Source organism: Anabrus simplex, chromosome 1, assembly GCF_040414725.1.
Source record: "Anabrus simplex isolate iqAnaSimp1 chromosome 1, ASM4041472v1, whole genome shotgun sequence".
Classification (NCBI taxonomy): domain Eukaryota; kingdom Metazoa; phylum Arthropoda; class Insecta; order Orthoptera; family Tettigoniidae; genus Anabrus; species Anabrus simplex.
The window spans coordinates 495,416,998-495,443,230 of NC_090265.1; the positions used below are offsets into that span (position 1 = coordinate 495,416,998).

A 26,233-nucleotide genomic window follows, 5' to 3' on the forward strand; every position below is an offset into this window, starting at 1 on the left:
ACCAGTCTTTTGCCGTTGGGATTGGTTCTTTTGTGAGCAGGGTAATTTCCTATAACTTTCTTGTACTTCTGCTCACGACCTAGTTGGGCATTGAAGTCACCCAAAAGAAGCTTGACATGGTGTTTGGGAATTTTGTTCAATTTTTCATCCAGTAGGTCCCAGAAATTATCAACTTCGTCTGGATCAGACTTGTTCTTATCGTTTGTAGGAGCATGTGCGTTAACTAGGGCGTAGGTTTTGTTCGCGCATTTAATTGTGAGTATAGACAATCTGTCATTCACAGGTTCGAAATTTGCAACCGATTTAAGGATCTTGGTTCTAACAGCAAACGCGGTTACAAGTATCACAGCTCCATTGAGGATTCCTCTTTGCGCTTTGCTCTTGAAAAATCGGTAGCCTTCAGATTCAAAAATCTCTTCATCTAGGTACCTAGATTCCTGTAGGGCCATTATGGATATCTGATTTTCGTGAAGAGCTTTGGTGAGGGTTTTCAGCTTGCCAGTTTGTGTAAGTGAATTTATGTTGAAAGTTGCTAGAAAGGTTTTAGATTTGGGCCTGAGTTTTTGACTCTTCGGGGTACACCGAGACGCTCCGACTCGTCTCTTGCATGATGTCGAGTCTCCCCCAGAATCCGAACGAGACTCGTGCGTATTATTATTATTATTATTATTATTATTATTAACACTGCTTTTATAGAGCATCGGTGGATTTCACAGACTTAAGTTAAGACTCAGCTGGATGCCATTACTGTCCCCTTGCGGTGGCCTACGTGAAAATACTATCCGAACTCACAAGAATACTAGATTGCACCCTCTTCTTATTCTTATCCTTCTTATTAAACAATATTGTTTTTACGTCCCACTAACTACTTTTACGGCTTTCGGAGACGCCGAGGTGCCGGAATTGTTTCCCGCAGATGTTCTTTTACGTGCCGGTAAATCTGTCTATACGAGGTTGGCATATTTGAGCACCTTTGTATACCACTGAACTGAGATGAGATCGAACCCCGAACTTGAGCTCAGAAAGCTAGCGCTTATATCTTCTGAACCATTCAACCCGGCTAGGATTTAGGATTCGGCAGCGATCTGCATGTGTAAATCTGGAAACTTAACTTAAGTGTTACTATCTATAACTAATCCGTTCACTCAAAAATTCCAGTTGTCATTGAATTAATCTGTAGTAACATAACGAGAGTTCCACAAATTGTCTAGAGACAATCTGGTGCTTCAGTTGTATTTATTTATCTAATAACGACAACAATATGATATTATATACTGTATCAATAATTTTGTGTAGCCACGGCTCTAGTGTAGCCCTTATAAGGCAGATCCTCCGACGAGGAATACACAAATACAAACTATGATAGTTAAAGTGCATAAATATATATTAAATCAAATACATAGGTGTCCATAAGCTATACAGAGCACAATACTTATAGCAAGGAAATATACTATTTTATCTTTATTCGGAAGATAGTAGGTTCGACCCACTGTCGGCAGCCCTGAAAATGGTTTTCCGTGGTTTCCCATTTTCACACCAGGCAAATGCTGTGGCTGTACCTTAGTTAAGGCCACGGCCGCTTTCTTCCCACTCCTAGACCTTTCCTTCCCATCGTCGCCATAAGACTTATCTGTGTCGGTGCGACGTAAAGCAACTAGCAAAAAAAAAAAAAAAAAAAAAAAAGTTTTATCTTTGCATTTAAACTCTTTGGGCCGCAGTCCCTCATTTCTTGGGCTGTCAGCTCATCAGAATAACACAGTAACGTCATGCTGATTTTGCGCGGTCTGTGGTCACATGTATTACTTGAAGATGTTCCAGTGCACTATTATGATTCATTTATATTTTTTTTTAAATGCCAATTGCTTTACGTCGCACCGACACAGATAGGTCTTATTGCGACGATGGGACAGGAAAGGGTTAGGAGTGAGGAGGAAGCGGCCGTGGCCTTATTTAAGGCACAGCCCCAGCATTTTCCTGGTGTGAAAATGGGAAACCACGGGAAACCATCTTCAGGGCTGCCGACAGTGGGGTTCGAACCACTATCTCCCGGATGCAAACTCACAGCTGCGCGTTCCTAACCGCACGGCCAACTCGCCTGGTATATAAAAAATAATAAAAATTAAGTGCATGTAGATGCGGTAAAATTAAAATGATAACATGAAAACGACAATATTGTAGCGATAGTCAACTGTTCCTGATATTCTTATACCAGAAGCCATGAGCTAAGTAGTTTCTGACAGTGCCAATGGTTCTCTTGAATGGAGTACGAGTCTTGTACGGTGGAGGAAGACTAATGTGTTGTGGGGGGTTGGAGGTCGAGGTCACCGACTCTTGGCGGTATATATACACAGCTACAGCGAGGCCCTGCTACTCGCACCGTACCGTGGTAGCTTGCAAGACATGGACCGCTCCTCAGTTATACTCCTAGTCCTCGCCGTGGTGGGACTGGCACACACTGCGCCGGGCAAGCTCCGTAAGTAGAAACTGACCTACCTTCACCTAGTCTAAAAACAAACTTCGCCGTTTTGTGTGTTAAATCCTTTTTCATTTCGCTAAAACAGGAATGCTGTGTTTGGATATTGTTAGGCAATGTGGGATTTCATGTTCCGTCAGCATGTATGGCTATCATTTTCGGAGTAAGTGGTTCTGTCTTTCAGAGAGATTACAGAACTTAGCCGTGAGATCCTACATTAATATAGGAATGCTGATAACTTGGAGTTGTACTGTATTGTATTTGTTCGTTTCAGTTTCCTAATGTCTGTAGTTCTTCAAGGACTACAGGTAGCTCAAATTTAGTAAAACTCAAAATTTCATAGCTCAGTTACTTCAAAACGCTACTTAAAGAAACTGCTGCATGCTTAAGATACTGCACATTCATGACCATACATGAACTATTGTTCAGAGTTTTATTAAGCATAATAATTACCTGATAAACATTTAATCAAATCTTCATTAAAAAACATTGAGTTTGCACTAAAAATACTACGATTCAATGAATATTTACCTGATTCTTTTACTACTACTACTACTACTACTACTACTACTAATAATAATAATAATAATAATAATAATAATAATAATAATAATAATAATAATTTCATGTGGCTATTGCTAGACTGGCGTAGCCCTTGTATGGCAGACCCTCCGGCGAGGGAGGACGGTATCTGCTGTGTATAGTGTAGTATAGGCAGCTGCAGATATGTTTAGGACAGCACAAACACCCATCTCCGAACCAATGAAAAAAAAAAAGAAGAAATGAAATGGCGTATGGCTTTTAGTGCCGGGAGTGTCCGAGGACAAGTTCGGCTCGCCAGATGCAGGTCTTTTGATTTGACGCCCGTAGGTGACCTGAGCGTCGTGAAGGGGATGAAATGATGTTGAAGACGACATCACATACACCCAGCCCCCGTGCCAGCCGAATTAACCAATTATGGTTTAAATTCCCGGCCCTGCTAGGAGTCGAACCCGGGACCCCTGTGACCAAAGACCAGCACGCTAACCATTCAACCATGAAGCCGGACACCGAACCAATTAAATTAAGCGTTTCAATTAATATGCTTCAACCCGGCCAGAATTTGAAGCCGGGGCCCCGAGGACTGAAGGCCAAGACGCTGATTATTCAGTCACGGAGACGGAATTGCTTTTATTAAAATCATTTAAATATATCAATAACATATTCTAGAATCTCTAAGATAGTATTTCGGAAATTTTTTGTTCTTTAACGTTACCTTTCGTATCAATTATTCTAATTTTTAAAACGTTATATTGTTTGTATCAAAGGAGCCTAGAACATGTTGTTTACGTAAATAAGTGAATACATAAATTAAATAAAAAATAAAAAAAACAAATGAATAAATGAAATATCATGCAATATTTCATCTTCAATAGTTCCTGAATTATGATGAAAACATTTGTTAGTTATGAATGTCACAGAAAATGAGCACAAATATATGACAGAGTTGAACGTAGCAAGTGACAAACGTGGGGGTTTACAAATACAGTACATATTTTGTAGTAACAGAGATAATTAATTTTTTCACCAGATTAAGGAGGAAAGTAGATTATTCCTCTTCTTCTTTTTCTACCGCTTTTCCCACACCTGTGGGGTCGCGGGTGCGAACTGTGTCGCACATGTGGATTTGGCCCTATTTTACGACCGGATGCCCTTCCTGACGCCAACCCTGTATGGAGGGATGAAATCACTATTGCGTGTTTCTGTGGTGGTTGGTTGTGTAGTGTGTTGTGTTGTGTGAATATGAAGAGGAAAGTGTTGGGACAAACACAAATACCAAGTCTCCGAGCCAGAAGAATTAATCAGAGGCGATTAAAATCCCCGACCAGGCCAAGAATCGAGCCCGGTACTCTCTGAACCGAAGGCCTCAACGCTGACCATTCAGCCAATGAGTCGGACAAGGAAAGTAGATTCTATAAGGGGCAAAAATGACCAATTCAATACTTTTCACCTGTAGAGCTGAAGATTTACCTCTCTTCTTAACATCACATGTGAAATTGTGTAAGAGGACACCAAAATACTGTTTTGTAATATTCCTTTTTAATAGTCAGCACGTAGTATCACAATATTAGTAGTTATCTGATGGAATTCCCGCGCTAAAGAGAACAATTCGTTGTGCATCTTAACTGCATGTCTTATGATAGTTCCAATGAACCCAATGGTCATAGAATCATCAGAATGTAAACAAAGCATGAACTAAGCCTAGTAGTCTTAATTGTTATTAGTAATTAGAAATATATATACACACACATGCAGGGCAGTCTAAGGCTAGATAGCTAAGGTTGAACCATAACTCTGTTATAGATACTACAAGAAAGAACGGGATGGCAGTGGTAATTATAATAATGATTATTAGTATTATTTTTGTTGTTATTGGCGTTATTATTATTGTTCTCAATGTAATTAATTGTTAAGGTTCCAATAGATGGAATGTTCTTTCCTCAACTGCTGGAGTTCCGTAGCTGTAGGCTGAGAGCATTCATTCGTTCATTCATTCATTCATTCATTCATTAATAATGTCTGTTGTCATTGGATGATGACTCAGTAGAGACTTGTGTCGTAAACAAATAAATATACTACTTAACCCATTTATGAACGGACACTAATCTACGCGCTGAAACGTTTATATTTCACTCCTCAGCGGTCAGTAGGATTTTTCCTTTGTGAAGTTCACGTAAATGTTGGTTTCTTACCGAAAATGAGTACTGTCTATTGAAAAAGATAATTGGTTAGGAGCTGATAATTAAGTTGTCTTGATATTCAAAACAGCAATCACCGTCAGCAGTTGGTTAGGCGCTTTGTTACTGTGGTTAGGGTAGCGAGTTCGAATCTCAACATAGTCGATCAATATTTATACATACTAAAATTAATTTTGCTGATTGTATCAGTAGAATTGCCGACACAAAAAAGAAACCCCTACTCAGGAAAAAATCTGACTCTGTTTCTGAAAACCAATCATTGTACTGTAATTGAATGTAACATTAAATCATAATAATTCATAAAATAATAATAATAACCAGCCAGATATTGACTTTAACGAATCACGTAAGTGTTCGCAAATGGGTACGTTTATCGGTGAAACAGAAGTATTCATGGTGGCCATAAAAGATCAAATGAAGAACTACTGAAAGTACATTATCAAAGACTTTACGTCGCACCGACACAGGTAGGTCTTATGGCGACGGGGGGACAGGATAGGGCGAGGAGTGGGAAGGAATCGGCCGTGGCGTTAATTAAGGTACAGCCCCAGCATTTGCCTGGTGTGAAAATGGAAAACCACGGAAAACCATTTTCAGGGCTGCCGACAGTGGGGTTCGAACCTACTATCTCCCGAATACTGGATACTGGCCGCACTTAAGCGACTGCAGCTATCGAGCTCAGTTATTATCAAAGACCAATATCTACCTAACGACCTCTGTAGAATGTGCAACGTGGGTACAGAAAATGTAGAGCACATTATAAGTGTTTGTTTTACCCTAGCCCCTCCTAACTACACCCAGGGATATGAAAACGTCGCCAAAATCATTCATGAGCGGATATGTTTAAGCAAATGTCTTATCACCGATCATACAATCTGCTGTAGATACCATCCACAACTGGTTTACGAAAATCAAGAGTGGAAAACTTAATGGAGTAAGAAAGTAAGGATTGACAAAACAACGAGCCACAACCAATTTGACTGACAGACAAGACGTCGAAGGTCACACACCTGATCGATCTTGTTAGCTCCTGAGAACAGTCAGGAGAAGATGAGGAAAAAGTCCACAAGGACCTGCCTCTGGCAAATGAAATAAAAGAGATCGGGCATCAGGAAAGAACTGTTATTCGAAGAGTGGTGGGAGCACAATAACGAATTCCCCATCAGTTGTATTGTGCATTACACCAGCTAAATCTCAACAAGAGCGTCAACATTGAGCTGCAGAAGATAGCGGCTTCTGATTGTGTTCAGATACGTCACCCTTGTGTCGGCAGATTTACCGGCACATATAAGAACTGCCACGGGACTGAATTCTGGCACCTCTACGTCTGCGAAGAGCGCAATGTGAGATGCAAAACCATTAATATTATTACAATCTCCTCACTTCTGCATCTTCACCTATGGCAGGTACATTGTTCCCCTTTATCACGACTGTTTCTGTTCAAGTAACTGATCTCTTGTTATAGAACCTAATCTTTACAGTTTTATCGAATAGAGTTTAATAATAATAATAATAATAATAATAATAATAATAATAATAATAATAATAATAATAATAGTCATCACTCCTAGTAGTAAAACCAAGAATTAAACGACGAGGTATATAACTCTGCTGGCTTGACACGTAATATGTACGCCGTGATCTTTGAATTTTTCTACCTTCAATTTCTTTTTTTAAATTTCGAGCGAGACGTAGAAATGCAAGATCATCACTTCAACATAACATGTGAGATCATTCCATGTCCTCTACATAACATGTGAAGCGACGACCACAATCACCTATGATAATTTTGTATAATGTTAGCCTTTAACAACTGGTCTCAAGAAATGCCAGAATGAGGGCGGGATGGATGAGTGACATTGTCATTAGCTTTTCATCAGATCGACCGCGATTCAAATCCCTGTGGTTCGGATTCCATATCAGACTAGAGGTCCCGTGGTTATGATCACGATATCAAAAGTAACGTAAAACTAGGAGCTTTTTGCCTTGTCAGGGCAAATTGTAAAGTCGAATTTAAGTTCCTAACGGATAAAGAATAGCCCGTTTCAGAACGAACCAGGTATGCTTAGAACGAAATGATTCGTGTGGGTGTTGTGAAAGCCTGCTGCGGAATCGGTTATATTTTCATTTTTATATTTTACAGAAGAGTCTATAGCTTGTAGAGGAGCATAAATACTGAAATAAACATTTCGTGTAATTAATTGTAACGCAGTTCAGTAACGCATGTTTTGCGTAAGAAATTTGTTCGTGTTGAGTTACATGTTATGTTCATTGGTCATTTAATAATAATACTCGTATGGTTTCAGCTACTATGCGTAGACATTTTGATTTGACGCCATATTGGCTGCCTGCAATTATTTTTTTGCTAGTTGCTTTACGTCGCATCGACACAGATAGGTCTTATGGTGACGATGGGATAGGAAAGGCGTAGTAGTGGGAAGAAAGCGGCTGTGGCCTTAATTAAGGTACAGCCCCAGCATTTTCCTGGTGTGGAAATAGGAAACCACAGAAAACCATCTTCAGGGCTGCCGACAGTGGGATTCGAACCCACTATCTCCCGGAAGCAAGCTCACAGCTGCGCGCCCCTAAGCGCATGGTCAAGTCGCTCGGTGCCTGTAATCTTAACCGCCGAAGTGATTTCAAGGTGCTGTTGTGAATTTTACGAAAAGGCGCTTTAAAAGTAAGGTAAGTAGAGCTCGCACGGAGAGACTTTCATTTTACAGGCAGTTATGAGCAGGCCGCTGATGCGCGTTATAGTCATCACTCTTCTCCAAGCACTTATATCGTCGTTGAATAGTGTATCACCGGCGTTCTTCAACGGTCCGATATGTAGTGCCGTGGCTCGTATCCCAGTCTATGCCAGTGGGTTTTTTGAAATTAAGTCACATATTCGTTGTTCGGATTTCAGGTAAACCTGTTGGTACAATGGTTATGATCCCGATATTAACTTATTCATTTTTCCGTACATAATCCTCATGTTTGTCAGTTTAGGACAAAGTGCTCAGTCCCTGAGAATTTTTTTCATTCGTAATTACTCGTCCTTCGTGCTAGGACACTTAAGTTAAGATTTTTTTTTTTTTTTTTTTGCGAATCATGAAAGAAAGACGTCTCTAGACCACACCTAGAACAGTATAAAATACCTATAAATATAGGACATGCAGTTCCCATAAATATAGGTAAGGTTTGTTTTACTGTGAAAGACAGTAAAATAACACTCTTTAATAATAATAATAATAATAATAATAATAATAATAATAATAATAATAATAATAATAATAATGTTGGTTTGACGTCCCAATAACTACCTTTACGGTTTTCGGCGACGCGAAGGTGCCGCAATTTTGTCCCGTAGAAATTATTTTACATGCCAGTAAATCTACCGACACGAGGCCGAAGTATTTCAGCACCTTCAAATACTACCGGACTGAGCTGGGGTCGAGCTTGCCAACTTGGACTCAACCGCATGAGCTATTCAGCCCGGCCCTTTCTTAACCGTAACCAACTTTTGGAAGATCTATGGTATCAACTAAAGGAGTCTAACTCCATGATCAGCGTCTTGGCATTCGGTCCTAGGGTTCGATTCCCGGCTGGGTCGAGAGATTTTTAATCATAAATGGTTAACTCCCTTGGCTCAGGGACTGGGTGTTCGTATAGTCCCCAACATTCCTGTAACTCACACACCACACAGAACACTGTTCGCTACCACATTAACATGCAGTTTCCCATGCACGAAAAATTCCGCCCACCATCCTCAGAGGGTCTGCCTACCAAGGCCTATACCAGACTAGCAATAGCCACACGAAATTGCATATACTGTAGCTAATATAGGTAAAGGAAGGGGAAAATGAGTGACTCACTAGACCACGCAATGTCACAAGTCTAATGCCGTTGAGGTCAAAGGAGAATAGAAATTAATCAAAGGAACATCGGTCGGAGAGGTTGCAGTGAGGAGCCTGGCACAAGTCTGTGGAGGAAACAATGTCACACTTAGCTAGAGGCACTAAGCTTTACGCTCCTAAGTTGAGAGCCCTTGGGGACAGAGGGAGAGTATACTTTATGGAAGATTTTTACGCTCATCGGAAACGATTGAAAAGGCTAATAATAATAATAATAATAATAATGTTATTTGCTTTACGTCCCACTAACTACTTTTATGGTTTTCGGAGACGCCGAGGTGCCGGAATTTAGTCCCGCAGGAGTTCTTTTACGTGCCAGTAAATCTACCGACACGAGGCTGACGTACTTGAGCACCTTCAAATACCACCGGACTGAGCCAGGATCGAACCTGTCAAGTTGGGGTCAGAAGGCCAGCGCCTCAACCGTCTGAACCACTCAGCCCGGCTGAAAAAGGCTACTGTGGTCCTGCATCTCAACTCACTCACTGAATAGAACTAAAACCTGAGGATCTTCTTAAAATAGAAAATAGATCTCAGAGAATTAGAGTAGGTGAAGCTTTATCTGACCCTGTAATAATTAAGAGGAGAATTCCTCAAGGCAGTATTATCGGACCTTTATGTTTTCTTATATATATAAATGATATGAGTAAAGGAGTGGAATCGGAGGTAAGGCTTTTTGCGGATGATGTTATTCTCTATAGAGTGATAAATAAGTTACAAGATTGTGAGCAACTGCAACGTGACCTCGAAAATGTTGTGAGATGTACAGCAGGCAATGGTATGTTGATAAACGGGGTTAAAAGTCAGGTTGTGAGTTTTACAAGTAGGAAAAGTCCTCTCAGTTTTAATTACTGCGTTGATGGGGTGAAAGTTCCTTTTGGGGATCATTGTAAGTATCTAGGTGTTAATATAAGGAAAGATCTTCATTGGGGTAATCACATAAATGGGATTGTAAATAAAGGGTACAGATCTCTGCACATGGTTATGAGGGTGTTTAGGGGTTGTAGTAAGGATGTAAAGGAGAGGGCATATAAGTCTCTGGTAAGACCCCAACTAGAGTATGGTTCCAGTGTATGGGACCCTCACCAGGATTACCTGATTCAAGAACTGGAAAAAATCCAAAGAAAAGCAGCTCGATTTGTTCTGGGCGATTTCCGACAAAAGAGTAGCGTTACAAAAATGTTGCAATGTTTGGGTTGGGAAGAATTGAGAGAAAGAAGAAGAGCTGCTCGACTAAGTGGTATGTTCCGGGCTGTCAGCGGAGAGATGGCGTGGAATGACATTAGTAGACGAATAAGTTTGAATGGCGTTTATAAAAGTAGGAAAGATCACAACATGAAGATAAAGTTGGAATTCAAGAGGACAAACTGGGGCAAATATTAATTTATAGGAAGGGGAGTTAGGGATTGGAATAACTTACCAAGAGAGATGTTCAATAAATTTCCAATTTCTTTGAAATCATTTAGGAAAAGGCTAGGAAAACAACAAATAGGGAATCTGCCACCTGGGCGACTGCCCTAAATGCAGATCAGTATTGATTGATTGATTGATTGATTAACGTTTGTCTTTCCATTCTCATATGAGAAGGGCGTAATAGCCCGGTGCCACTGTCATATGCTTCTCTCCGAGGTATTAATGTAAGAGCAGCACACAGAACTGTAACGATAATGAAAACACCATTTACGTATTTAATATTCGTTCTATTCTTCATCGCGTTTTACCATTTACTTTGGATCGGCACTTATGTATTTATTAATCTCAATTTTAAGACCAGATGTCTTTCCGGACGGCAATCCTACATAGGGATAAGTGTTCCTGCGGTATCTGGTAGTGTGATGTGTTGTATGTAATTAAGGATGTGTATTAAAATGAACACGAACACAAACACACAGCCTCCCGAGCCAGAGGAGTTAACCGAAGAAGGTTAAAATTCCCAACACGGCCGATACTCGAACCCGGGACACCAGCATGCTAACCATTTAGTCATGGAACCGGACTAATGGTAAATTCGTGACCTCGTCCCAAGGAGCTGCTGCTCCTTTCAGGCACACCACCAGTGGAGGTGAGCTGCATGTATCTTTTTAACAACATACTTTCTAGTCTTAAATCTGGGAATCGAACCCGGGCCTTCGAGGATTGCCCCTAATCGCGCTTACAGTTAACTACGGAGGTCGACGATATTTCTGCGAGAGGAAACTAAAGCCCGGGGGGGGGGGAGGGGGGGAGGGCTGTGGTGAGGAGGCATCTCTACACGTTATTCATATCGTAGGCTGAATCCGCTGAATAATGCTGATCACAGCCCAGCTGACCTTCAGGACTGATGCGTAGCACAGGCACGCTGCCACAAAATGACGAAGAGCAAATACAGTACTTCGATGACGTCACACAGCCTCGGGGAATATAGGTACCAGTAAGTGCATGCGAGGCACGAACCTTCCAAGGTACTCACGCATTAATGCATAAATTAAGACTTTTTACTTGGTAGTCATAAGTGCATTAAAAGCATTGCCATTGAGCTAATGAGAAAAGATAGGCTAAATAAGTATCGTTACTCTGCTTCCGAAACTTTCTAATTTCAATAAATTATTTAAACGAGCACGTTGAGTAAACAGTCAGTTACCTGGACTGAGTCCGCGTGGTAATAGACTAATTAGCTTGTCCACGCATGAGTATGTTGCAGTTTAGATTAAACAGTACACATATCATGAAGTGAATTAGCACAGTTTCTCGAATATCGCCGGGCTGAGTGGCTTAGACGGTAGAGCGCTGACTTTCTCAGCCCAAGTTGGCAGGTTCGATTGCGGCTCAGTCCGGTGATATTTGAAGGCGCTCCATAAATTTACTGTAAAACAACTCCTGCGGGATAAAATTTCCGGCATCTCGGTATCTCAGAAAACCGCAAAAGTAGTTTGTGGGACGTAAATACAATAACATTATTATTATTATTATTATTATTATTATTATTATTATTATTATTATTATTATTATTATTATTATTATTATTGTTCGAGTACCAGTCCATCGCTAAGTGGTTAGCGTGCTGGCATTTGGTCACAGGGGTCCCGGGTTCGATTCCCGGCAGGGTCGGGAATTTTAACCATCATTGGTTAATTCCCCTGGGTGTATGTGTCTTCTTCATCATCATTTCAACCTCATCACGATGCGCAGGTAGTCTACGGGAGTCAAATCAAAAGACCTGCACCTGGCGAGCTGAACTTGTCCTCGGACACTCCCGGCACTAAAAGCCATAGGCCGAAAAAGTAGTTTGTGGAATGTAAATGCAATAACATTATTATTATTATTATTATTATTATTATTATTATTATTATTATTATTATTATTATTATTCGAGTACCAGTCCCTGATCTCCAGGGCTCAGAGATCAATTAAAGAGGCTCCAGACAAAAGGTATGAGAAATTAATTTTAAATAATAAATTGAAACTCGTAGGTAGTCGACTTAATCATTAGATCATGTTACAACAAACACGAGACTGCAAAATATCTACGGGAATAATATTTTAAGGGTTCAGAAACTACAGTATGCGGCAAAACAAACCGTATTGAAATTAGAAGCATGATCTGAACTTCAACACACGTCATTATAATAAGCAAGACGACAACGGCAACACGTATCTAATAGCATTGGTTCGGCATGTGTTCAAAATGTGCAAACTCACTTTTCACGCATATTTCAGAACGGTGCTGTAGACTGTCGAATATGTTAAAGAACACAGGTTGTCACAGGGACACAAAAAATGGCTGTTTCTTCTCTTACAGTTCGGGAACATTTCTAAGTAGGTCATCTGACCGGAAGGCCCCACATGCAGGCATCTGAGGAATGACGACCGGGGAGTGGGAAGGGTACGGGAATTCTGTTCCACGGAAATTAAGCGATCTCCAGAGTACTTCTGTGGAAGAGCATGTGAGCCTCTCGCGATGTGGACTGTAGTTCAATCTTGCTGAATACAATCTCGCTGCAGTAACAGATTTCTGGCGGCATTCAGTGATGTTTGATGTTCAGCTGTTACCTATATAATGCTTCAAAAAGCATCAATGTCCTCACGCTCAGATATATTTCTTCTTATAACTGCGAAATGTAGTAGGCTGTGTGGATTGTATTGACTGCTGCACGAGGACAGTGGACTCAGGGGCCCACCCAAAACACAAAATCATCGGAGCTTTGGGCTAGAAATAAAATAAATTCTTCATTACATTTTTAATCAAAGGATATGATTGTGGTTTTTCCTGAACATTTATTAGAAACCGGCCATTGAACTTAGTGTTTGTCGTTTTGTCCTGGTGGTAAAATGAATACTGTATTGTTGGGAGATCAGAAGAATGCACATACCCGGTGAGGCACGGGGCGAAGGGGTTTTCACCAGCAGAGCCAGTGATGCAATGGTTACCATAGCAACTCCGCTACTACCCAGGCGACTTTATATTATCTTCTACCGGCAGCTTTTCGCTCTTGTCAGCTGTTATCCAGCAAACTAGAAGGTGTGAGTCAATGTTTTCGTGTAGCAGATACGAGCAGATAAGAGCCGATCTGTCTGGGCAGAACGGGAAGTTCGTGCTTGCAGGCAACATTCCTCATTCTTGCATTCTTCTCATCTCTACATAGTACATTATTTATATTTTCCCCTTAAAATGATGGATTTCTGTTGTTTTGTTCCAGCCTCTAACTTGAAGACATGCAAACAGAATGACCCTAAGTTCAGCGAGTGTCTACAGGACGCCATCACTGATGCTCTCCCCAAGTTCGCCAACGGTAAGCTTATTCGGCTGAAGTGGAATAGGTTCCCAAATCTGTTAGTTGGTTCCCAACCATTTTCAAGGAGACTTTCGACTTAGTTCCCCAGTAAACAACACATGTTCAACAGACTGGGGACTTTATTGCTACTGCAGCAAATATGATTAAAAATATTGTTATACAGTATCAAAATTAACTCCCCAGTTTCAAGGTAAAATAATAATACATTACAATGAACTAAAATTATGTTTAAGTCGTGGATGGGAACATTTTAAAACAAACATGTTTCAATAATGAATATCAAGTTGTATATTGCCTTCTTTTGACCTCTCAGTCCACTTCTACACTTATTCTTCTCTTATAAACTTTCTTTTCTTTAAAAATTGCTTTTATCATAGCTCCTTCATTTGTTGTAAGTATCGCATTGGATTTGCTTGACAACATCTGTCAACTGGAAGATGGTACTGAGGTGTGGAGGGTAAAACTGACCACTCAGTGATTCATTGTGACGAACTTGAAAATTCTGCAGCCTCCCTCTCTTGTTTCCTCTCCTACCCTCTCATTTTTCTTTCTTTGCCTTCTCCCTATATTTGCAGATCGGGATATATCACCACTATCTAATTTGATGGCAACATTGCAAGTTGTTGCAGTGTTTATATCTAGGAAACCTCGCAATCGATCGATTTGTGGATGAATTTGATCTCACTCTATCTCGGAATCCTGCGAAAGTATAGGGAAATATTACTACTACCTAATGTTATGATTATTATCAGTTCTCGATATAACTACTGTATAAATTAAGGCCAAAACTTACGCGATCCAACTCAAGTAATGTCAAATTCAAGTCCCAAAATTGACAGGAACCTACTCGAGTTCCGAGACTACGGCTTCAGAACCAGCTAGAGAATTTCAGCGTATTCATGAGTCATCAAAGTATTGTAAATTTCGAATCGTACTCGTTTCATATTTCTCAGCTAAAACAATACATCTCTGTGATGGTTACGGGAAACTGCATCGATTGTAAGAACGAGGTTCGAATTCTAGTGCTTAAATGGCTACTCTGACAGTGAGGGAGGTTTCCTTCAAGTTTATCCTCGTCAGAAAAATTGTACTTCATTTTCATTCCTGAAGAATATATCTCAATTATATAATTTTAATGGCATACATTACTCCAAAACTTGTATGAGAATTAAATGTTAGACAATTTCTTCACACACACAAGTTCACAGAGTTGATTGCTTAATGATGCTCCTAATAAATGCAAACAACCACAATGACCACCGAAACTTTCTTCATGTAATACCATCGGGGCCGTAAGAGAACGAGATTTGACCAAGGGAGATCAGATAGTAAAGATGACGTAAGGAGGCTACTATAAGTAAGTGGAAGCAAAGCTAGTCTCAGCTAGAGTCACCATGGTCACCACCTTCATTTTCTCAGGTTGAGAGCTCCAGGATATATTATATCTCTCACCCGCAAAAATTCAAAATAAATAAATAAATAAATAAATAAATAATAATAATAATAATAATAATAATAATAAGTAGAAGAAGATGATGAAGACTACGAAGAAGAATATCCTAGCAGAATGAAAACTTACTAAAAAGATATTCAACTATTTCTCCTCGCTAAATGTCAAGAATGATTGGAAATCGAAATTGAAAAAGACGTTAAAGAAATCAGCATATCATGTGAAGTTGTATGGGACAGGCTTAGCTTTAGAACTTTAGTGAACAAACATCATTTTTATAAAAACCCAAGATGAGAACCACCATTGCATGGACGGAAGAACGGAAGAAAAATCACAGCGAGAGGATGAGAATCTGGGAAGAGAAGAAAGCAAACTCAATTGCTAAATAAGTTCAATCACGCTCCTTTTTTAAATGCTATTTGTTCGGTGTGTCTACCCATGTGGATCTTTTGCCCCTACTGGCACCATATTGTATGAACCTGCGAGTAATTGGAATGGTGGCAGTGTGAAATGTTGTGTGTGAGGAAAGGAGGATTAAGGACGTGACAAACACCCAGTCCCCAGGCCAAGAATATTAATCATTACAATTAAAAGCCCCTGACGCGACCGGGAATCGAACTCGGGGCCGCCGGGTGACAGGCCGACGCGTTGCCCCCTACATCGCGGGGCCGGACAATCGCGCTCCTTAGTAGGGGACAACCTTGAAAAAAAATTAAATCTCCTTGTTGCACCTGGACGCACTGCAATCTTCGCCGCGCTGAGCTCCGAATTCGTTCGAACATGCCCGGTAGATTGCGGAATTGTTGACAGGCAACGACAATTCTCTGCTCCAGGTCTTCAATGGTGTCAGCACTGAACAAAGGTAAAATTAAGTGTATCCTCCTACAGTAATCCAATACATCTAATATCTTGTAATGGTGTCAGCAGGCATCATGTACTCTAAGCTTTTTAAATGTCACCACACATTGTGAGTACCTCCTGTAACAGATACGAGTGTAGAGTACCACGTATTGCATCCTTGTTCAAAGCTGTAGACCAGACATTGTGTTCAATTAAACTTGTTAACGAGGTGTGAGGTGTGTTTCTGGTTGTTGGTGACTAGAACGACGGCACCGGGTGTAAAAAGGTGCAAAGCACATGATGTGTCCATGTGTTCAAGAAATAACATCAGAGGCGCAGTGACACCATTCGTGATCCATTATCTCGCGAAAGGTTCGATTGTGACCCCATGTTCAATGACGCTTTTTTCTTTTTATATTGTGTACATTTTAGAGGCCTGCATAAACTGGTTAGTCTCTGTAGGAACAGAATGCGACCATTGTACTAGGCCAAGCATTTTACAGCACACAGTTCTTGCCTCTCAGTATATGAAACTTAAAATACAATACCGCGTAGCAAACAGAATACAACGAAATGCAGCGTTTCAGTATCGCGCAACTAACATGGAAAAAGACGCACGGAAATTATATATTTTATTTCATTTACAAATTAGTTGAGCTATTTCATTACAAGAGACCAATTTCTTAAGACTTCATGACCACTTTCACAGTTGTATAAGTTTATTTCCATCTCGTGTAAAATTACAATTTTGTTCTTACGTGGTATTGGGTCTTAAGCGACGATGTAGATCGTGTCTATATGAATTTGCCGTTCGTAACTCGTTCTCTAACAATACGATAAATGTTATAGCTGGTGGATCTATTCTTGTGCTAAATGGCTAGAATAATGTAATACAGTACTTGTATTCTCATTGTGAGAACAAAATTAATATTGATTTATGCTGAGTGTATGATAATTGAAAAGAAGTTATTATCTCGCACATAGCAATAAAACAGGAAATACACCATACCGTACGACTGCGGTGTTATGTTGGTGGTGGTGGTGGTGGTGGTGGTGGTGGTGGTGGTACGATTCTACGACAAACAAAAACTACCTGAAAGAACAGACTTTGCACAGACAGAAAGGACCGAACATAAACAAACACGGACGAATCTTTCGCACTAGGTTGTAGTATACAATACTGATTCCCATAAACGTGTAGCGGTTTGCCGATATAGCCGGCCGTCAGACTATTTCTTACAACCAAGGGTCATCAATTTCAGCTATGCAAGGTTGAAGTACGTTCTACCGTTTCGGCTTGTGCACTCTGTATGTCGTAACACTGGATTCGAAGATAAAAGATGGATGACGAATCCACTATAGCTTAGGAAAGCATTTGTAAAGTCCATAATAATGTTCAATTGATGATAAATTCTGGTACCGAACTATAGATACTACAGGTACAGTATCAGAGGCTATCAAACGTGTTCCACACGTTCTTGAAAATAGTGAACATAGACTGAATCTTAAAAGATTAAACCCCTCTCTCCAACGCCAGAAACCCTGTACTCGATAAGGCTGTTGTCCTTCATTCATTCATTATAATTTTGGACATGATTCTTGAACGAATCAAGTAGCTAACTAGGCACTAAGAAAACGTGTTGAGCAACCGCAGCGCCGTTCCACACAGGGCGTAGGCTGCCCGTTATGCACAGGTGTAAGAATGGTGGCATACAACTGACGTTTATTAGCAAAGTGAGTGAGAAGCTCCTTTAGAACATAACTAGCTGTTGTTTCACAAACGGCTGGAGTATCGTACTCTTCGGCTCCATCAAGAGTGTGTACTACGGGTTGTTCTGAAAATGTTTGATAAATATCAGATGACGGTAGGTACCTATAGGAAGGACATAAAAAGATCGCACATTTCTACGTCCTTTTTTCGTAGAACCTAAACATCTTCGATACGAGGTACTGTACTTCCTTACATTGGACAACCACACATCCGTGTTCACTAGATGGCATTGCTGCTAATATCATATCTGCCGGAAACGCTGTATGGGTCAGTCATTCATTTGTGTCTGTGGTATTGGTAGGCTATAACTCCGTTGTTAACCCCACCGTCGGCAGCCCTGAAGATGGTTTTCCGTGGTTTCCAATTTTCACACGAGGCAAATGCTGGGGCTGTACCTTACTTAAGGTCACGGCCACTTCCTATCCCATCGTCGCCATAAGACCTATCAGTGTCGGTGCGACGTAAAGCACTTGGGCAGGGTAGAAGGACCAGCACCTCGTATACGGACACGGGCTCAGCGTCTTTACAGAAGATTGTTTCCATTCAGACGATGTCCAGACTGTCGTAAATTCAGTTCCTCAGATCGATAATTTCGAGAAACGGGTGGATTCCATATAATAAGTACGAATACAATACAGAGGGACTACTCTGTTTTCGTATTGTATGATGAAATGAAATGATGTATGGCTTTTAGTGCCGGGAGTGTCCGAGGACAGATTCGGCTCGCCAGATGCAGGTCTTTTGATTTGACTCCCGTAGGCGACCTGCGCGTCGTGATGAGGATGAAATGATGATGAAGACGATACATACACCCAGCCCCTGTGCCAGCGAAATTAACCAATTATGGTTAAAATTCCCGACCCTGCCGGGAATCGAACCCGGTACCCCTGTGGCCAAAGGCCAGCACGCTAATCATTTAGCCATGGAGCCGGACACTCAGGAGACTCATAATAATCACATCTGGATATATGAGTATCCACACGATACTATTGAATTAATATCAATTTTCTTGTGAACTGGTGTTGCTGGAAGCTACTTGATCGGGCCAAACCTACCACCCAGCTGCTTGGACGATAGAGTTCACAGAACTTTCTTGGCGAAATCCTACCTGAACTGTTACAAGATATGCCTCTCGCAGTAAGACAGCGAACGTGGTTTCGGGCCGATGGCACGCGAGCTCGCTACTCTCTACTTGTGCGACAGCACCTCAATACTACTTTCCAGAACAAATGGACAGGTCGGGGGAGACCCGTTGCCTGGTTATCCCGATCTCCGGGCTTGAATCCCCTTGTTTTTTGTTTTTTTTTTAACCTTTGTGGTCACATGAAGTACAATATTTATGCAACGCCCGTTAAAAGTTAACAAGACTTGGCAGTAAGGATCGCTATAGCAGCTGGTTATGTTATTTTTGTACGAGTTCGCCATTCATTGCTCTGGCAGTGAATCCTTATACAGAATAGGAGGAGGACATTTTCAACATTTGCTGTGATTAAGCAGGGATTTTTTAAGGAAGTGAAATGCCTCACGTGGAGAATATATCGATTCTAGGAAAAGAGACGAAAAACTGTGCGAACTTATAGGTGTTTAAAATCATCCAATGACACCATTCAGGACAGCTAATGTGTGAACAAAAAGATACATTTAACATAAAAATATTCTTGTCCAGGATGATACTGGTACCCACTTCGTTCCTCTGTAGGAGGCCAAATTTCAACAACAACAACAACAACAACAATGGATATCTACCGGTGGAAAATACTGAGGTCCATCTCTGTGGTGTAGTGGTTAGCGTGATTAATTTCCACCCCAGAGACCCGGGTTCGATTCCCAGCTCTGCCACGAAATTTGAAAAGTGGTACGAGGGCTGGAACGGGGCCCACTCAGCCTTGGGAGATCAACTGGGTAGAGGGGAAGGGAGTTTCAATTCCCACCTCAGCCATCCTCGAAATGCTTTTCCGCGATTTCCCACTTCTCCTCCAGGCAAATGGTACCTTACTGAAGGCCACGGCCGCTTCCTTCCCTCTTCCTTGTCTATCCTTTCCAATCTTCCCATCTCCCACAAGGCTCCTGTTCAGCATAGCAGGTGAGGCCGCCTGGGCGAAGTACTGGTCCTCCTCCCCAGCTGTATCCTCCCCACCCAAAGTCTCAAGCTCCAGAATGTTCTTGAGGCGGTAGAGGTGGAATCCCTTGCTGGGTCCGAGGGAAAATCTAACCCTGGAGGGTAAACCCACTAAGAAAGAAAGAAAGAAAGAAAAATTCGGAGGTCTGAAAGGGTTAACAGACGAAATGCATTCTGGAGTGCCGAAATTTTGCATTGTAAAGAGGTTCTGTAGTGAACCAGTATGCTACGCGGCGAGTCTGAGTGTGTGATTTGTCCGATCATCTGTGCTTAGGTGGAGCCTGCAGCTGTGTTCCTATTAAATGCGGCTACGAATGAGAGAGAAGTGACCTTAATATTAAGAAAATAATGCCTCAGAATTGACGTGTTTTCGAAATAAAAACTACGTAAAACTACAGTATTTCAAGGATATCTGATGGTAGGATTCCAACACGCATAGTCTCCTCGTATGCTGCCTGTCCGAGATGGTAAATGCGTGGTCGGTTCATCCGAAAGGACGTGGGTTGGTTTCTCCTCCAGGAGGTCGAATACACTGGAAACGGGATTTCCACTTTTGCAGTGGCACAGGGCCCTACGTTTGCTCAGCCTCCAGCAATAATGAGTACCAGGTTAATTCACGAGGACAAAGGCAGGCGGGTATACAGTTAACCATTCTGTCCCTCTTAGTGAAAGCCTTTATCTTCCGCTCCTCGAAGGGGCTTTATGATCTGTACGGAGATCGCTTTTCTTTTGCTTTGTCACCTCCCCCACAGAATAGTCTGAGTACCGAGCAAGTGGCTGTGCGGTTTGGATCACGCAGCTATCAGCTTGCATTCCGGAGATGGTGGGTTGGAACCCCACTGTTGGCAGGCATGAAGATGGTTTTCCGTGGTTTCCCATTTGCACACCAGGCAAATGATGGCGTCGTCGCCATAAGACATTTCTGTGTCGGTGCGACGTAAAACACGTTGTTAAAAAAGAATAGTCTGACTCTTCGAAGACTAATTTTCACAGTTAAAGACTCCATAGCAGTCGGTGTCGAAAGATAACAATAGCTGACAAAGGGAGGTCACATATTAAAGATAAAAGGACGATCCTAACAGAAGTAAGTTGAACCACTTCCAGATTCAGCTAGGATATTGTAGCCGACACACCATGCTTTCAAGTTCAGAGCTTCTAGAAAGAAAAAACTGACCGGAGATTGTTGATATATTTTACGGGACTGAAACATCCTCAGGCAGCCTCCCCGGTTTGGGGTTAAAGAGTTTACCTCTTATCTAGAAGCCCAGGGGCCGATTCCTGGCCAGGAGAGAATTCTTGTTTGGTCTGGGGCTGGTTCGAAGTCCACTGAGCCTATGTGAGAACAATTGAGCTATATGACGGTGGACCCGGTCTAGAAAGCCCATAATAACGGCCAAGAGGATTCCCCACGGTGACTATTTGTCACGTTGTAATCTGTAGGCCTTCGGGCTTAGCAGCAGGGCAAGGCCAAGGCCCATCAGTGCTGTAGTGCCATGGGTTTGATTTTTGCAAAACCATTGATCAAATAATTTGATTACAAGGTTGACAGTCTCTCGGCGCTTGATGCTGGGGTACATAATTCCTGACCACCGCAGTATTAGAACAATTACCAGATAAGATAGTATGTGCGGAGGAGAAGCACATGTGAACTGGAAACAGATAAGGATATACTTTCACTCGTGCGAGCCATTGCACTGTGATGAAAGTCATTTCATCATTGAGTAACGCACCAAGGCCACTTACGTGAATGTAGGACAACATATGCAGTGACATGCTGGAGACATAATATTAGCTTTACTATATATTACCTGTTACATCAATAATAATCCTCTAACGTTGGCTAACAGAGGAAGAGTATGTGACTTTCGAAACACTGGAGCAGTGTCCCCACAACAGGCCTGGCCTGACCTCACCAATGAGTGATGTGCAGGTGCTGCATATAACTTCCTTCACCTCTAACACAAGAAATAACGGTGATCTAGTTTGTAACACTCCTTATCTGGCTCTTCTTCCCCATGGAATCCTTCAGTACTTCATCTTTATAGCTGGCTGAACGACTTAGATTCGTCCAGAAAATAGGAGTCAAGATAAGGATTCTTTCTACCACTGAGGACCGAACCTCGTTCCTTCAAGTCAGGGCACTAACGCCTTAAACGTTATAGCACTGCCTATCGGCGAACGCTGTGAGTCGGCAGAGTTCAGCGGCGGTGGTGCAAGCATACAACAGTAAGAAGTTCGTTACTTACCCTCGCTACGAACTAAGATGCAGCAACTTCCTGCCTTAATTGTCCGCACACTTTGGCACCTCTTTAATAAACCATATATAATCCGCTGTAGTTCACATTGTGCAATGTTGCCAGTTTCCGGGCGGCTACATTTTTCGGTTTATTATAAGAAGCATGGCTTGTTGTAAGAACCGGAACTTTCACTCTGGAATCTTTCTTGAAATCGTGTTTGGACTCGACGGGCTAACTGTGTTTATATATGTAAATCATAAACACGCCTTTTACAGAGTACAGAGTGTCCGAGAAGTCCCCGTACCCCTAGTCTCATACGTTTCATATTATAGTGGAGTACTTACATATAAAAACTATGAATCCAGGGAATCTGTATGTGCATCATCATGCCTTACACAGAGTTCTATCCGTCTCCAAGTCCCCATTGACATCTTGCGGAGCATCTCAGGAGTTATGGAACGAAAGGCTTCCTCCACACTTTGGCGCAATTCTTCATTAGTCGTGTACCGACGTTGAGCCACATGTGACTTGATTATTCCCCATAATGAGTTGTCTGGCGTGGTAAGATCCGGGCTTCGTGGTGGCCATTTCAACGGGGCTGGAGATGTTGGTGAACCACGGCCAATTCAGCGGCCTTGAAATTGTTCATCAAGGAACTTGCGCACCTGAATAGCAAAATGTGCTGGAGCCCCATCCTGCTGTAACCACAAATGACCGATCATTCCCTTGTCTTGAAGCTGAGGTATTAACCAAGATTGTAACATATGCAAATAAGATTTTCCAATCACTGACCCACCAAACAAATACGGTCCGAACAAGTGACGTGATGATATCCCGGCCCATACCATAACATGAGGGGGGTTCTTTTCCAACTCTTGCACATAATGAGGATTTTCCGTAGACCAGAAAACCACATTCCTCCTATGTGAACTGCGATATATCGCACATTCATCAGAAGCAAACGCAAGGTCGTCCAAGGGTCTGGAGGCGTAATAGATCTCGTACCAGGCTACATTATCACTCTAAGAAGGGTCAGCCATGTTTTGGGTTGGGATAATGCTGGGCCAGCGAACGGCGCTTGTGTCTTTTGCCGGTATAACGATGGGCAAGCGTTACATTCGTCAGGTGCTGCGACCAATTGTGAGTCCATTCCGTGAAAAATCGGCGATGAATTCATTGTTTTTGGAGGACAACGCAAGATTATATCAAGCGGGGGGTGATACAAACTTTCCTTCTGGAGTCCGACATTGCCCGAATGCAATAGCCTGCGATGTCGCCGCGAACATGCATGGGATATTCTGAAGCGTGCTATTGCTCAGCGTCCACACCCTCCCATAACCCGCCAAGAGGTCATCGAGGTCGCCGTCGAAGAATGGTATCGCTTCCCTGAAAATGACCTGGACAACTTGATCTGTGGTATGCCACGATGAGTATGAGTTCTGCTCGACGTCGATGGTGGCCACGTTTCTTATTCGAAGGCCACAGTATAGAAAAACGCAAACACTACCCCTCCCTACACTATGAAACGCGTCAAATACAGACTTTTGGTCTTTTGTAATTTTATTTTCAGTATTGAATACAATATCCACAAGAATGGTTTTGATTTCAATGTTAATAGTTGTTGTATCCTGTAATACAGCCGTGCGACGTAATACATAGGATGGTTTTATTAATGGGGTTTCTCAAGAATTGTATTATTTAGGTTTGCTGGTGACAGTTCATGTATACGGGTTCAGGTTCAATGTTCCTGGTTGGCCTTGTGATTGCAATGTGGCTAGGGATGCTCTATCAATCAATCAATAATGATCTGCATTTAGGGCAGTCGCCCAGGTGGCAGATTCCCTATCTGTTGTTTTCCTAGCATTTTCCTAAATTATTTCAAAGAAATTGGAAATTTATTAAACGTCTCCCTTGGTAAGTTATTTCAATCCCTAACTCCCCTTCCTATAAATTAATATTTGCCCCAGTTTGTCCTCTTGAATTCCAACTTTATCTTCATATTGTAGAGATGAGTGAAACATGTACCACGTTTTTGGTAGTTTGGCAGTAGAATAAGGATGAAATCCTAATTTTGTATGCTAGTTGGGTGTTGAATAGGTTGAGGGCAGTGTATTATTATTATTATTCTTTCAATTGATTTTCAATACGGGAGTAGTCTCTTGCAATAAGTGGTATGTTCCAAGCTGTCAGCGGAGAGATGCCATGAGAGGACATCAGTAGACGAATAAGTTTGCGTGGTGTCTTTAAAAGTAGGAAAGATCGCAATATTAAGATAAAGTTGGAATTCAAGAAGACAAATTGGGGCAAATATTCGTTTATAGGAAGGGGAGTTAGGGATTGGAATAATTTACCAAGGGAGATGTTCAATAAATTTCCAATTTCTTCGCAATCATTGAAGAAAAGGCTAGGAAAACAACAGATAGGGAATCTGCCACCTGGGCGACTGCCCTAAATGCAGATCAGTAGTGATTGATTGATTGATTGATTGATTGATTGATTGATTGATTGATTGATTGATTGATTGATTGATTGATTGATTGATTGATTGATTGATTGATTGATTGATTGATTGATTGATTGATTGATTGATTGATTGATTGAAGAAGGGGAGTGTATATGTGAGGATTTACAGATGTAAGACGTGTTCAAGTCAGCAATATGTAAAGTTTGTTGGTTACAAGGATAATGTCCAGGTAGAGAAGGTAACTAATACTAACGAAGTATTGAAATTTACCTACGATGACAAAGACTTTACAAGACACAAAGAAGTCGAAAGATAGAAAAGCAGCTGGAAATGATAAGATTTCTGGGTATATATTAAAGACAATGGGTTGGGATATAGTACCACATCCGAAGAACTGTACTTATTTGATTACTGTGAAGGAGTGATCCGAAATGAATGGAGAGTTGCTATAGTGGCCCCCTTGTATACAGAAAAGGGTGATAAAGCCGATAATTACAGGCCAGTCAGCTTGGCATGTGTAGCATGCATGCGTTAGGAAAGCATTGTTTCTGGTTATATTAGACATGTTTGCGAATTTGCTAACTGGTTTGATAGAAGTAAGTTCCTGTTTAGGAAAAGTTATTCCACTGAAGCTCTACTTTTATGATTCCAGCAAGATATAGCAAATATTTTAGATTCAGGTCAAATAGACTGTATCGCATTGACATATTTAGCGCTTTTGAAAGGGTAGTTTCTGGGAGACAACTGGCAAAAAATGAGGGTAATTGGACTAGACAAAAGAGTGGAATGGGTAGCTTTCTAGAAAAAAGAATTCAGAGAATTAGAGTTGATGAAGGATTATCTGATCCTGTAACCATTAAGAGAGGAATTCCTCAAGGCAGTATTATTGGACCTTTATGTTTTATTATTTATATTTTTGATTAGAATAAAGAACTGGAATCAGAGGTAAGGCCTTTTTCAGATGATGTTATAGAGTAATAAGTTACAAGACTGTGAACGACTGCAAAAAGATCAGGTTGTGAGATACACAGAGAGTACTGCGTTGAGGGGGTGAAAGTTCCTTAAGGGTATCACTGTAAGTACCTAGGTGTTGATATAAGGAAAGACCTTCATTGGGGTAATCACATAAACCGGATTGTAATTAAATATTACAAATCTCTTCATATGGTTATGCGGATATTCAGGGGTTGCAGTAAGGATGTAAACGAGAGGACATATAAGTCTATGGTAAGACTATAATTAGAGTATGGTTCCAGTGTATGGGACTCTCACCAGAATTACTTGATTCGATAACTTGAACAAATTCAAAGAAAAACAGCTCTATTTGTACTGGGTGATTTCCGAAAAAATAGTAGCGTTACGAAAATGTTGCAAAGTTTGTGCTGGGAACTCAGGAGAGAAGAGAAGAGCTGCTCGACTAAGTGGTATGTTCCGAGGTGTCAGTGGAGAGATGGCGTGGAATGACAGTAGTAG

At 41.3% G+C, this 26,233-nt stretch overlaps 1 protein-coding gene across 1 annotated transcript in view; it reads left to right on the forward strand.

The window, feature by feature from the left end:
• The first annotated feature begins 2,381 nt into the window (after window positions 1–2,381).
• LOC136867716 (protein takeout) overlaps window positions 2,382–26,233 on the forward strand; it is a 55,475-nt gene continuing 31,623 nt past the window's right edge. The window contains exons 1-2 of the mRNA XM_067144724.2: window positions 2,382–2,473; window positions 13,784–13,876. Coding sequence (XP_067000825.2) covers window positions 2,401–2,473; window positions 13,784–13,876 — 166 coding nt within the window. The 5' untranslated portion in view covers window positions 2,382–2,400. The remainder of the gene's footprint in view (window positions 2,474–13,783; window positions 13,877–26,233) is intronic.